Here is a 14,991-nt window from a genome sequence, read left to right on the forward strand (position 1 = left end):
CATTTTACTTTTTTATTGTCCTTTGACCATTCAATTTGTGCACTATATACATTGTAACATTTTCTTCAATTAAGCATGGAAAGCGTTTACAATTTTAGGGCTGAATGCACCAAGTACATTGCGAAACCTGCACTTGGTGAGTCTGGTGTAGGTGGTGCTATGGCAGTGTATGGAGCTTTTGATGCAATTGTAAGTATGACACTGCAGAAATGAGTAGCTTTATGGAATGGTTTACATGAATTAGCTCACTTGGTGAGTCTGTTTCTGTTTTACATACATTAATTTTGACAAGGCATGTTCTTCGTCTCTTTCTTGTTGGGTTGGAGAAATAAAAATGAATTGAGTGAACAACTTTAAATTTCATTTACCCTTTCCTTTTGTAAGCAACAAGAATAACAAATAATATATATCGTTTTCCATATTTATTCTCTATGAGTTGTGTTGTGTGTTTGCAACAATATACAAAATTTCATTTATTGCCCTGGTGGTACTTCACATGGATAATATGGATGGATAATCATATCCTGTGTTCTGTTCCATAATCTTGTTTTTCCCACGGTATGTGCATTCAAGTTATTACTCACAATCTCTGCTATGATCTCTAGCCTCTTATGTTTTATAGGAAATTATTCAATAATAATGTGGCATAGGATGTAAATACTATTACACCTCAAGTGCGCTAAAAGTTAAAAACCCAGGAAAACCATCTTTGTTTTATAATTTGTCATTTGTTTGATTCATTAAGTTTTTTAGACTCAGTTTATATCTGGAATATGTGTTAGTGTTCGCTGGCTATGGGTTGACTCACCTCTGGTCTCAAGTCAATCACTCTAATAGTTTGTGCTGGAGCTTTCATTTAGTTAATTGTACTGCTTTGGCTTCTACTGAAGTACATGTTAGGTTTCTTGTCGATTCCTATTAAAGTTTTTAATTATATATATATCTGATTTAAAACTGCTATGAATTTATTAGTTCTTGTTAACTGTGCCATTGTGCAGCGTAACTAGTGGAGTACTCGGCATTTTATACCCCCTTCTCATGGCAGCTGCATTGGGAATTGGGGATGGAATATTCAACACACAGCTTAATGCTTTGCTTGGGATGCTCTTTAAGCATGATATGGTAGTGATTTATTTTGTTTGTTTTACTAAGCCTTTTTTAGTTTGATTTATACTCTTTTTCACGTAAGTGTTGACACGAGAAGTGCATGCCTTGAGTTGAGCGTATGAATAAGTGATGGACGTGTGTCCAAAGCGTGTCTAGATCTAAAAAAATAAAAAATAATAATAAAATTAATGACACATTTGGACATGTATTCGACACATTATCTTCTTAGAGGTGTTCGTGCTTGGATCTAATTGAGAGGCAGGTGGGATGAAACTATGTATTTTTTTATTTATAAAATAAATAAATAAATCAGTGGATGTGATTGTGAAAACGTATGTTTTATGGTTGAAGACAAGGTATATTGAGATTCTTGAGACGTAAATTTCATATATTGAAGGAAATTAGGAGAACTTATTCCTTTAGGAAAGTTAAAGATATGGGTTCCACAAGTGTTCTCCTAATTGAACAATTAAACAAATAGGAGAAAATTGACTTTTGTGTGTTGTGCTCTCCTTTATAATGTTAGTTATCTTAATGATTTTCATACTCATGTCTAATTTATTTCTCATTCAAGTATATTAAAGATATTTGGCCCTCACGTTTTCTTGGTCATTTCTTTGTGCAAATGCACTTGCATTTAATTCTCAAATGTTACTTTTGGGGTGTACAGGAAGGAGCACTTGCACAGCTCAAGGTTTGGCAATGTGTTTCGATCGCAATTGCGTTTTTTGTGAGCCCTTACATTTCTTTGCATGCTGTGTTAGTGGTTATGCTTGTTGCAGTCTGCATCTATGTTGGCGGGTTTCTATTCCTCACTCTTATGGTCGAGAAAGCATTCTCTTGTGCTGATTGATTTTTTGCAACCGGATACGTAATAAATATTTATTGCCAAAACATGTATTATTCACGTCTTACACATTGATTGCCTCAGAAAGTTGTATCTGCTTGTGAAATCTATTAAATAAGAAAATATGTTCACCTGTTAATGTTTCTTCAAAAGAAAAGTATTGAAAGGCTAATTTGAATGTAATTATCATTATCATTCTTTTCTATTTGAGAATAGTCTATGAGAAAGTTGGCAATTAGTGCAAGTACTATTTTGTGGAATATAGACATCTTTTGTGTGCTAGGCCTGCCTAAATTGGAACCTAGATTACCTCTTTTAGATTTTTATTGATTTATGAAAGAGATTGTTTTTGCTTACATGAACAACTACATAAATTAAAGGGTAAATTACATTTTGCCCCTTAAAGTTTCACTCATTTTCCACTTTGACCTTTTAAGTTTAATTTTTCTTACTTTGGCTCTTCATGTTTGTAATATTTCTCACTTTGACCTTTTAAGTTTAATTTTTTTCACTTTGGCTTTTTATATTTGCAATCAATTTTACTTTGGCTCTTTATATTCGCAATCTTTTTTACTTTATCCCAATACTAACTTCCATCCAAAAAACTAATAGAACCTGCCACATCACTAACACATCAACTCCATGTGTGATGTAAAAAACTCACTAAAGATGTAAAAAATAAAAAATAAAAAACAAAAAACAAAAAAATTGGATTTTTTTTTTTAATCTTTGGTGAACTTTATTTTTCAAATTTATTCATAAACATTATTACATTATAGATGCATTTAGATTAGATGCAGTTAAAAAAATTAAAATGAATTTAACTAAATTTATTCATAAACATTATTACATTATAGATGTATCAAGAGTAGATGCAATTAAAAAAATTTAAACAAATTTAACTGAAAAAAGAAAAAAATTTACTGACTCGAATCCCTGTATTGTCAGTTCTGAAATGAAAAATTTACTATCATTTTTTTTTTCGTCTTTAGAGATTTTTTTTTAGAAGTTAAATTTGTTTTTATTTTTTTAGTTGTATCTAATCTAGATTAATTTATAATATAATAATGTTTATGAATACATTTGGAAAAAAAGTTCACGAAAGATTAAAAAAAAAAATTAATTTTTTTATTTTTTGCATTTTTAGTGAATTTTTTACATCATATATGGAGCTGATGTAATAAATTCTGTTACTTTTTTGGATGAAAGGTAGTCTGGGAGTAAAATGGGAAGGATTACAAATATGAAGGGCTAAAGTGGGAATGATTATAAATATGAAGGGTTAAAGTGAGAAAAATCGAACTTAAAGGGCCAAAGTGGGAATGATTGCAAACATGAAGGACCAAAGTGGAAAGGATTGTAAAAAATAAAGCGTGAAATTGAAAAAAAAAAAAATCAAACTTAAATGGTCAAAATGAGAAATGGGTAAAACTTTAAGGAGGCAAATAGTCAAGAATTACAAAAATATGTTAGGTTGGTTCATATCTTGTCTTTAAGACCATTTTCAATGGTTCATCAAATTTAAATTTGATGAAAAAACTCCCTTTTTGTTGTTTCAAACCTTCACCAAAATTTTCATAAAATTCAGGATTTTTCAAATCTTTCATTAAATTGAAGATAGATGTGCCTTTTATCAAATCACTGTTTGTAACGCCCTCAAAATAATAACATTAAACCCATCAGATAAGACATGCATTTACATATAAACTAACCACATTTCTTTATCTCATTGAGTTTCATTACATAAGTATTACATGTTAACATCAAAACAAAATGCCCTACGGGCTTACAGCTTTCCAAGTTAACACTTGGTTACAACAAAAGAGTACTAACTCGTTTACACATTAAGCCCTTGGCTTGAAGTTACATGTAATACATCAAAAGTAAAACAACTACGCTATGTCCGCCTCTAGCCTCCCAAGCTATGTTCTTGGAGGTGGCATGCTTCCTGTACCTGAAAATGATATTCCCATATAGGGTGAGCCACAGCCCAGTAGAAATACACTAAACCAACCATGGACAATGACTAAAACATTAGCAATTGATAGTTGGTCAACACTGATACAATCACATAAATTACATATTTATGTCAACGACTTACAAGTCCCAATTACTTTTCATTTTCCCTTTTTCAACAGATAAGCATGCTAGCTTTATCATCATTTCCACAGATATGTATAAAAACTATATCTCACATTCAGATAAGCATACAAGCTGTATCCACATTCTACAACAGATATGTATATCAACAATATCCACAGATAAGCATACAAGCTGTATCCACACTTCACAAAGATAAGCATATGAGCTCTATCTTCACTTCTCTAGACAAGCATATGAGCTCTGTCTACGGAGTTCATCCCCTATCTCCTCCCAATACCTATCCGGTTTAGAGGTACATCCCCTATCTTCCCCTAAACCGCGGAGTACATCCCCTATCTCCTCCTCTACACATAACGTATATAAACACATTGGTTCTATATACAATCACACAATACACACAATTAATGTATTCTATCAACCGTCAAGTTCCATGACACATTCCATTGATTAGTTTCCGTTTACCTAATCATCATGCATTGTCTACAACAATCTCGACTATCCTCCACCGATAGCCCAAAGCAGTTATTTCTAAAACAGAAAATAAATGCACAAATGGATATTCAATCAACATTTCATTTCCTCATTTCTCACCAATTAATTATCCCAATTAATTAAACAATGTAATTAGGCCATTTTCAATAATTACTATTTCAACCCTTAGGTTCCATTTTCATCAATGATTCAACAATCATTCCATTTTTCTATGCCAAACATGCATCTAGGTTTATTATGAATAAAACCCCAACTTTTGTAAAATTACACAAAAGCCCCAAACTTTCACAAAATTACCAAACCAAGCCCAACATCTCAAAATACCAAAATTTAAAGACAAAACCCATAGAGAGGAGTAGGATATCCCTACCTTGAAGTTTAAGCCAAAAAGGAGATGAAGACTCCAAGATCAACTTGCTCCAAATCCAAACTTTTTCAGATTAAATCGAAGCTCTCAACGCCCTCTATCTTTTTAACAAAGGCCCTAGGCTAGATTCACACCTTAGGGAGATCAAATCTTAGAGAGAGTGCAAGTTTAGAGAGAGAGGGTGTCGGATTTAGGGTTTAATCAAAGAAAAGGACTGAAAAAGTGATGTTTTAGACGCTGCTGTCCGCTGATATAAAACACGCTCGCTCGAGCGAAGGATTGGTCGCTCGAGCGACCAGACACAGAAAACTCTCGCTCAAGCCAAGAAGTTCTCGATCGAGCGAAGAAAAACCCAGACCGCTCGAGCCACGAAAATCTCGCTCGAGCCAGGAAATGCAACTCTCAGGTCCAGAACCAGACGCAACACCACTCTCGCTCGAGCGACAAACTCCTCGCTCGAGCGAAGGACCAAAAATCTGGGCAGCAACACTAGGCTCCCAAACACAACCAACCTGTAACAAACCTGCCCAACACATCCCATAACTCACTATACAAGGTACAAAGGATGCAAACATGATAATAAACAACAACCAACATCCACGGACACATGTCCGGATCACTGTACAACAAGGGTAAACCTGAGATCGCTATACTGTTCATATCTGTTAGATTTTTACCACCGGATGTCCCCTCAGATGACCACCTCAAGATAAAAAATTTTGAAAAAATTACACTGGCCGGTCGATCAGCTAGACATCTGCCTGGTTGTTCACCAGGTTGATCAGTGTTTCGATGAAGTCTTAAAAATCTCCGTTGCAGCACTTGATATCAAATTGAACTTTTATTCAAATTTGATGAAAAATAGATGAACTGTTGGAAATGTTCTAACTACTTAACAAATGTGAATTAACATTATTTCATTCGTAAAATTTTTTGTTACATTATAAGTTGCGAGTATCATGTGAATAACTTTTTATATAAAGATACTCTTTTCATGCAAAATTTTTCACAAAAATAATATGATAATGTCATTTTTATAAATAAATTTAAATTTATGAATTATACCTGTTTTGTTTTAAAATGCAACATCTATATATCAAACCACATTATAATAAACTTTTTATTCATAAATCATTATTTCTTATACCATATATCAAACCACATTATAATAAACACACACATACACACACATAATTTAAAAACTCTTTAGTGTATTTTTTTTTTACCAAATGTAACACATAAAAATTCCTTATTGTATTTTTTCAAATGTAACACTCTAATATAACACTCCAATGTAACACCGAAAAATCACACTAACAGAAATGTAGATTTCCATGTTCAACACCAACACTTCAGCCACCAATTCCTTCAAAAAGAATCTTTTACACCTCACATTTCCATTCTCATTCCAAAAATGTATTGGAAAATTAGAAAAATAAATCATAAAAAGGCATTTACTTAAACTCAAATGATATCAAATCATATGAATACAAATTTTCAAAACAAAAATGACTAATTGGTTCGTAAGAAAACTCTTAGAATTAAATGGGTCAACATTCCCCCGTATGAGATTTGTGAGTAAATTTTTCTTTATTTTTAAAATCTCAAAAGAAATAATTTAATTTATCAATATAAAAAAAGTAATTAATTAGATCCCAAACCATGATAAAAGCCAATCACTTCCACCTCACAAAATGCCTCTTCACTAACACAAAAATTCCTCCATTGATGATGTTCACCGTAATTTTTTGGTATTATACTAATGAACACAACTATTCTCTTTCAAAACTCAACACTGTATCACAAGTCCATTAGGGTTCAACACGGCCTTTTCATGGGGTCCACTCCAACTAACTTTAAAGATTTGAAGCCAATTATTCATGTTAAAATTAATCTAGAGGACATGGCCAATGCTGGGTAATTCTAGTGACACTATGCGGAAATCTTTGGATCGAATTTTAAGCTTGTTTGTGACATATGGTTGAATTTCACTGGAGTTAGGTGGTGAGTCCCTTCCTTTAAGTTAAGTTAAATCAGGCTTGCAACTAGTTACCATGGGACTTGAGTCCACCGATGCAATGATGACACATTAGAGTATCCCTTTTTCTTTTTCTTTTTTTACGTTTACAATATAAAAAATAAAAAAAAACATGGCTAATCATATAATTAAATTCTATTTGTAAGTATCCAGTACGGATACAACATGTTTGTCAAATTTTCTATGCTTTATAGTCTCAAAATAATTCAAAATGAGAATTTTTATTTTTTTAATTTTTTTTTGCAAAGTATATATTATTTAGGGCAAATTACAAACACCCCCCTCAAGGTTTGGTGAAAATACAGATTTCCCCCTGAGGTTTGAGAAATTACATCCCGCCCCCTGAGGTTTTTATTTTCATACAGATTCCCTCCTAATTTCTCCTAATTTGTTATGAAAATTTGACCCTCAGGGGGCAATTTGTAATTTCTCAAACCTCGGGGGAGAATCTGTATTTTTACCAAACCTCGAGGGGGGTGTTTGTAATTTGCCCTATTATTTAAGATTTAATTTTTTTTATTATTGAGATAAAAAATTATTTATTAAATATTTAAATTTAATTTGTTTATATTTGGGGAGCAAATTGATTTTTAAGGCACAGTTTGGGGGGTAAGATGAAATTCCAAATGAACTTGGTATCATGTCAGTACATTCCGTCCAATTGTAGACGGAACGTGATGATAGGGGTTAAATTGATCAATTTGTTGAAAGTTTATGTACTAAATTGAAATAAATCGAAGTATGGGAGTCAAATTGAAAAACACGTGGTAGTTTGAGAGCAAAATGATATTTCTTGTATAATGTATCTTGTAGTTTGCCTATTGTGGATCAATCTTAGTAATTTGAATTATTTATCTTACAAGGCTTGTTGAGTAGATAATTTATACAAAAAATTAAGTTAATCGAATATTGTTTGCCACGTGATCGGAACCAAAAAAAAAAAAAATGAAAAAATGTATGGCATGCATCATTTCAAGAATTGGCAGTTTATTTATTTATTTTTTTAAAATGTAATTCTATCGTGTGGATATTGATATCTGATTAACTTGATTTTTGGTATAGATGATTTACTTGAAGGGTCTTACAAGATGAACGATTTGAATTATCGAAATAAACTCACAATAGGCAAATTTCACCGTGCAGGCTATACCCTTTCAAAATAATTTTTGTTGTTTACTTTAGGGTAAATTACAAATACACCTCTTGAGGTTTGCTTAAAATACGAATTGCCCCCTGTAGTTTGGAAAATTACAAATACCTAGCTGTCAGAATTTTTTATTTAACAAAATTAATTGAAAAAGTGAAATTTCTAACTATTAATCTATGCAATAATAAAATTATCTAAATTATTAATTGAAATAAAATTTTAACATTATTAAAAACTGTTAATTAACTTAATGATTTATTAATAAAAGGACCTATTTTTTATGAAATTAAAAACCTTAGGGGCCATAATGTAATTTATAGAACTATAGGGAGTAATTTATAATTTAAGTAAATCTCAAGGGTATGTTTGTAATTTATCCTTTACTTTATTTATTAACTAGTGTTAAGCTCGTGATCTGCATGGCTAATGTATATATATTTTTGACATATTCATTTTATCTTAATAAAATACAATAAAAATCACTGTATAGTACATAATGAACACAAAAGATTAAAAATTATGTGAAACTTGATAATGTAAGGATAAATTGTAAATCAGTTAAACAAATTAAATTATTTCAAAATTAAATGCAAATCAATCCAAATAATAATGCAACTAATATACACTAATTTTTCATCCATTTAAACCAAAAGTAATAATAAAAATTGTTTGATGATGAAATATCATTACATATATTTCATACGTTCAAAGTTTTTTGCAATAGTTGCCGAATATAACAGGCCACTAAACAACAGGGGGAAAAAAATTAAAAATAGGTTAAATTATGAGTAAGAAATTAACAAAACAGAAACAAATTATATTAGTAGTCCCTACATTTTATCTGTTATATCATTTCGCTCTCTACACTTTTAATTTAATCAATTTTGACTCTTAATTTTAAATTTTGTGACTCTTAATTACTCCTACTATTTCCAAATTTATGTAGACATAAAGTTACAAAAATTCCACGTCTCTTTCATTTTATAATTTTTTTTCCAATCTAAAGAAATGTACCCCATTAATTGGTCTTCCCTTAAAAAAATATTTAAACTAAAAAAAAAAATATACACATACATACTTTGATTTTCAAATAGCCACATGATCGGTAAAAATTCTAAGTAAATTCTCTTATATTGATAGTAAAAACTCTTTTCGATTCCTCTTACATTGTAGTGAAAATTCCTTAGGATTCCCTCACGTCATTATAAGAAGGATGTCAAACCCAAGATTATCATCACTTTTGTTTTATCTTTAGGAGGGAGCTTGGTGCTCTTGTTGTGCTAGAGCTAGATTTCGCCGGCTATAAAAATAATATTTTTGTATTTTGCATTTTTTTCATTTATACAAAAATAAGTATAAAAAAACTTTATTAAAAAAAAAAAAGATATATACAAAGAAATTGGCTAAAATAACCCAACAACAACTCATATTAAATAGAGAACATGAATATCCATGCGTCATTTAAAATATGTGGATCATATTCATAATTTAATTTGCACAATTCGCTTGTTTTGCAAACTAAAATCTCTGAATAATTTTTTTTGTATTTCTATTTTTTTCCCCATATACTTAAAGAATTATGTTGTGATTGTGTTTTAAAAAGGAAAAAAAGAAAAGAAAATTGAGGACCTAATATGCCGCTCTCTTCCCATTGTTTTATTTGCGAAACTTTTTAAATATAATTATAGAAGTCTTTGAAGTTTGGTATGTACAATCATGTAGATTATGATTCCAATTAGAATAAGGTAATTCTAGGAATAATAATCTCAAAATTTAAGGAAGCAATACTTATAAATTTTGGTAATGATTTAGAGGATTTAAAAATTACCTTAATTTATATAAATTATATTTTGAGCTAATCATAGAATGACATGTGTATTTTAAGTGTTATAAAATTCAGAAAAATTGAAAAAATTGGGGTGAGACTCTCAACTTCAAAGAGGCTACAACACTTTTACTTAAATTATATAATAATAATATGATTTTATCATCTACCAATACTCTATTAATTTAATCGTTTACACGAATGATTTGTTCGATAAATTTTACAAAATAAATTATTTACATATAGAGATAACATGAATTGCATTGTGATGGAACTAGCATATCACCCGTGCTATGCACGGGATAAAATAATATATAATTTATTAAAAATACGATAATTATATTTAAATTTTTTATATTTTGTCTCTCGTAAATGAAATTTTATATATAAGTTTAAGTGTTTTGTTTCAAATATTCCTTTACTATAACATATAGTATAAATAAATTAAAATTGTTGTATTAACAATTAATAATTAAAATTATGCTTTGTTATAAAAAAAAAATGACATAGTTCTAATATTTTACTATTTTAGAATAAAAATATATGAATTTTAAAAATTGGTCATATTGATTTTTGAAAGGGAAATAATTAAATAAATTTTAAAAACTTAATGAGTAAGAAATAATCATTGTAAAAAATAAAATTTCTAAATGCTCTACCATTTAATAATAAAATTGGTTGAATTATTTATTGAAATATAATGTTGACATCAATAATAGCTGTGACTAGGTTTATTGGTAAAATGACCATTTGTTATGAAATAGAAAACTTCAAGGGACATGATATAATTTTTAAAATCACGTGAAATAATTCATATTTTAAATAAATCTCGTATGTATATTCATAATTTATTCATTTATTTAACTACCTAAAAAAAAATAACTCAACATGTTTTATCTATAACTTTTTTTTTTTTTTTTGTACATATAATTAACACATACATGACAAAATTAGAAATGAGTATATTTGGGAATGGATAGGAGTAGCACCGGTAGAAGATAAGTTGAGAGAAAATCAATTGAGATGATTTGGTCATATTCAACGGAGACCAACAAAGGCAGTAGCAAAGAGATGCGATGCTGTAACGGTAGATGGAAGTGTTAGGGGACGGGGTAGGCCTAGATTAACGTTGGTTAGCGTTGTAAATAGAGATATGGATCTATTTAATTTGACTAACGAAATGGCCTTTGATAGGGCCGCGTGGAGAAGAATGATTCATGTAGCCGACCCCATTTGATGGGACTTAAGGCTTGGTTTGGTTTGGTTTATAATTAACACATAAGCCATGTCACGGTATTAGAAAGGATTTGGCTTTTTTTTAAGTTGTTATTTAATTTGAGAGAGCGTTTGGATTTAGTAGGTCTATTTTAGAATCGATTCCGATGATTTGAACTGTTCATTTTTTAAAACTCTTCAATTAAAATATTCATATAAAAAATTAAGATAATTCAATATCAGTAGCTATATATTTAAAGCATATTTGTTTCAAAAAAAAAATAGACGACAAATATAATTTTAAAAATAATTATCTATTTTTTATAATATAAATTTAATTTAAATATATAACAATTAATGTCTAACCATCTTAATTTTTTATATAAATATTTTACCTAATAATTCTTAAAATAAAAATAATTGAAATTATGTAAATTAGGCGTGGATCAGTCCTTCCTCCATATTGAAATTATGGAAATCATATTTTACCTAAGCAAGCTAATTCATATTTTACCTAATAATTCTTAAAATAACAATTAATTCTCTTTCAAAACACACAGCTTTTGCCTTTCCACTCTCTATCTCTCTCTCTCTCTCTCTCTCTCTCTCTCTCTGTGTGTGTCAAACATGGCCGTATAGAATTCCAAGTTCAATCGTTTCTCTGGCATCCTCCGCTGCCTACTCTGCATCGACAGCCTCCCATCCGACCCCACCACTGACATCCCAACCACCACCACCACCACCACCACCACCACCGACATCCCAACCACCACCACCACCACCACCCAAGGCAAGACCCCAGGAGTAGTCGCAAGACTCATAGGTCTAGACTCACTCCCAGACCCCAAGAAGGTTTTCGGGAGAAAGAAAGGTCAGAAGGGAAAAGGTGGAGTTTCTGTGTTTTTGTGTTTTAATTTGTTTCTGTGTTTACATAGCTAATTGTAGTTTCTGTGTTTTAATTTGTTTTTAGTTTGGTAGTTTCTATTTGAGTCTACAGAATTCGGGGATGGTGCTGTCATAGCATCATGCTGTGACAACAAACAACACCGTTTGCTTGATTACCTTTTTTTCTCGACTTTGTGCAATGTGATTTCAATTTCACTTTCTTTTTAATTCATTTTCAAACAAAGATATGAGCCTGCAACGCCCTCAAAATAACACATTAAACCCATCAATATAGACATGCATTGGTAATAAAGATAAACATTCTTCTATTCATCAGAGTAGTTCTTTACAAAATTATTACATGTTAATCAACAAAAGCAAATGCCCTACGGGCTTACAGCTTTCCAAGTTAACACTTGGTTACAACAAAAGAGTGCTAACTCATTTACACATTAAGCCCTTGGCTTGAATATACATGTAATACATCAAGAAATAAAACAACAAAAGTCCGTCTGCCTCTAGCCTCCCAAGCTACGTCCTTGGAGGTGGCATGCTACCTGTACCTGAAAATGATATTCCCATATAGGGTGAGCCACAGCCCAGTAGAAATATACTAAACCAAATATGAACAATGACTAAAAGATTAGCAGTTGATAGATGGCCAACACTAATACTTTCCTTTATCACACTTTACATTTTCATGACATACAAGTCCATATTACCATTCATTTTCCAATTCCTTTCAAATTCTCAATTTATAGCCATGGCTCAGAACCTGGCCAAACAACTCATATGAGACAGTAACTCATATCAAGCACCTCCCATTACATAACAGATAAGCATACTAACTATATCGCATACTAACAGATAAGCATACAAGCTATATCATCACTTCCACAGATATGCATATGAGCACTATCACACTTCCAATGACAAGCATATGAGCTCTGTCAACACATTACTAGATAAGCATATGAGCTCTATCTACGGAGTCCATCCCCTATCTCCTCCCAACAACATCCGGTTTAGAGGTCCATCCCCTATCTTCCCCTAAACCGCGGAGTACATCCCCTATCTCCTCGAACACAACACAATGCATATAAACAATAATTATACACATCATCAACCAATACATAACATTTAATGTATTCATTCAACCATCATACTCAATGACACATTCCGGTGATTAGTTTTAGTTTGCCTAATCATCATGCATTGTCTACAACAACCAAGACTATCCTCCACCGATAGCCCAAAGCAGTTATTTCTATACAGAAAATAAATGCAACAAATGGATATAAAATCGACATTTCCAACTAGGTGAGTGACATAAAATCCAACTACACCCTTTAATCCCATGTATTCCCAATCTCAACATTTCCAATTCAATTCCTCATTTCTCACAATTAATTTTACAAATTAATTAACCAATGTAATTAGGGCATTTTTCATAATTAACATTTCAACCCTTAGGTTCCATTTTCATTAATGTTTTAACATTAATTCCACTTTTCCATGCCAAACATGCATCTAGGCTTTTATATAGTTAAAATCCCAACTTTGTAAATTTGCACAAAAGTCTCAAACTTTCACAAAATTACCAAACTAACTCCAACATCTCAAACTACTAAAATTTAAAGACAAAACTCATAGTAAGGAGTAGGTTATCCCTACCTCCAAAGATAACTCCCAACCAAGAAGACGAAGAAAACGGAAGTGCTCCAAACCACAAACTTTTCGGATCAAAAGGTAGCCCTCGACGATCAACAACTCTTTTGTAAAGGCCAAAGGTGAGCAAATCACTCCTACTAGATCAATACCTAGAGAGAAGGTAGAGTCCTAGAGTGAGAAGCTCAACAATGGGGTTTTTGGAAAAGTAAGAGAGAGAAGAGAAATGGAAAAAGTGATTTGAAAAGTCAAAACACGGAGCTTTAACCTAGTCGCCTCGCTCGAGCGTCCAACGCCCCGCTCGAGCGTCACTCACAGACTCCCGTTCGAGCGTCAACAATCCCGCTCGAGCGGCGAATACACACTTCTAGAACTTTTACAGAACCAGGTCTCTGCTCGAGCGTCAACCCTCCCGCTCGAGCGTCACACACAACAACCCGCTCGAGCGTCAAAACTCCCGCTCGAGAGTACAACTTTGCAGAGGAGATACTGGAAGATAGAAAACTACGCTCGTGCGTCGAAAACCCCGCTCGAGCGGACAGACAACAACGAAGGGCCCGCTCGAGCGTCAAAATCCCCGTTCGAGCGTGAGGGCTAAAATCTGGGCAACTACTCTTGGTTTCTAAGTTCAACCAACCTGTTTCAAACTCACCCAACACAACTCAAGGCTCGAATGCAAGGAGTAAAGGATGTAAACAAGACATATACAACAACCAACTCCACGGAACCTAAGTCCGGGTACAACAGTTAAAGAAAAGGGGAAACCGGGATCGCTATAGAGCCTCTCCGCAAAAGTTAAATAAATAAATAAAGTAATTCACATCTACTTAAAAATTGACAAATAAATTATGAATACATTCCCTGAAATTTTGTTAAAATACATATTGTCTCCTGTAATTTTAACCATTGATAGAGGGAGGACATTGGGTTAAGGAAAACTCATCTAATGATGATGCAGGTTTTTTGAGGCCCAAGTCTAGCGAGCCCAAAGAAAAAGCTAAGGAGATTACTAGGAAAATGAGAGGAAGTTTACACGGTGAGCCGATGGATTTGCCCTCCATACTTAAGGGATATGCTGGGGATGAGAGCTCATATAATGTGTCTGGAAGTGAATCAGAATTGACAATATCGACTCTCAGAAAGTCCTTTCACTGGAGTAACCGACCTAGACCTTCATTATAGCGATCTCAGGTTTACCCTTGTTGTACAGTGATCCTGACATGTGTCCGTGGATGTTGGTAGTTGGTTATTATCGTGTTTACATTCCTTTTTCTTCATATTTGAGTTATAGGATGTG

At 32.2% G+C, this 14,991-nt stretch overlaps 2 protein-coding genes across 2 annotated transcripts in view; both read left to right on the forward strand.

The window, feature by feature from the left end:
- LOC114297921 (mannosyl-oligosaccharide glucosidase GCS1) overlaps positions 1-2,093 on the forward strand; it is a gene marked incomplete at its 5' end in the record, with an annotated part of 54,943 nt that extends 52,850 nt beyond the window's left edge. Inside the window, 3 exon segments of the mRNA XM_082897209.1 lie at positions 99-189; positions 999-1,122; positions 1,778-2,093.
- Positions 76-1,960, forward strand: LOC114297923 (UNC93-like protein 3). Its single transcript, XM_082897210.1, has 4 exons — positions 76-189; positions 746-900; positions 999-1,122; positions 1,778-1,960. Exons 1-4 carry the CDS (start codon positions 76-78, stop codon positions 1,958-1,960), a joined length of 576 nt encoding a protein of 191 aa, XP_082753336.1.
- Positions 2,094-14,991: the final 12,898 nt, after the last annotated feature.

Source organism: Camellia sinensis, chromosome 12, assembly GCF_055761805.1.
Source record: "Camellia sinensis isolate YWXY chromosome 12, ASM5576180v1, whole genome shotgun sequence".
Taxonomy (NCBI): Eukaryota; Viridiplantae; Streptophyta; class Magnoliopsida; order Ericales; family Theaceae; genus Camellia; species Camellia sinensis.

Coding starts and splice junctions, on each gene's coding strand:
- LOC114297923 (XM_082897210.1), top strand. CDS start 76: ATGGAAAGCGTTTACAATTTTAGGGCTGAATGCACCAAGTACATTGCG. Junction 190..745: donor ATGGAGCTTTTGATGCAATT/GTAAGTATGACA, acceptor TGATTCATTAAG/TTTTTTAGACTCAGTTTATA. Junction 901..998: donor TCTACTGAAGTACATGTTAG/GTTTCTTGTCGA, acceptor GCCATTGTGCAG/CGTAACTAGTGGAGTACTCG.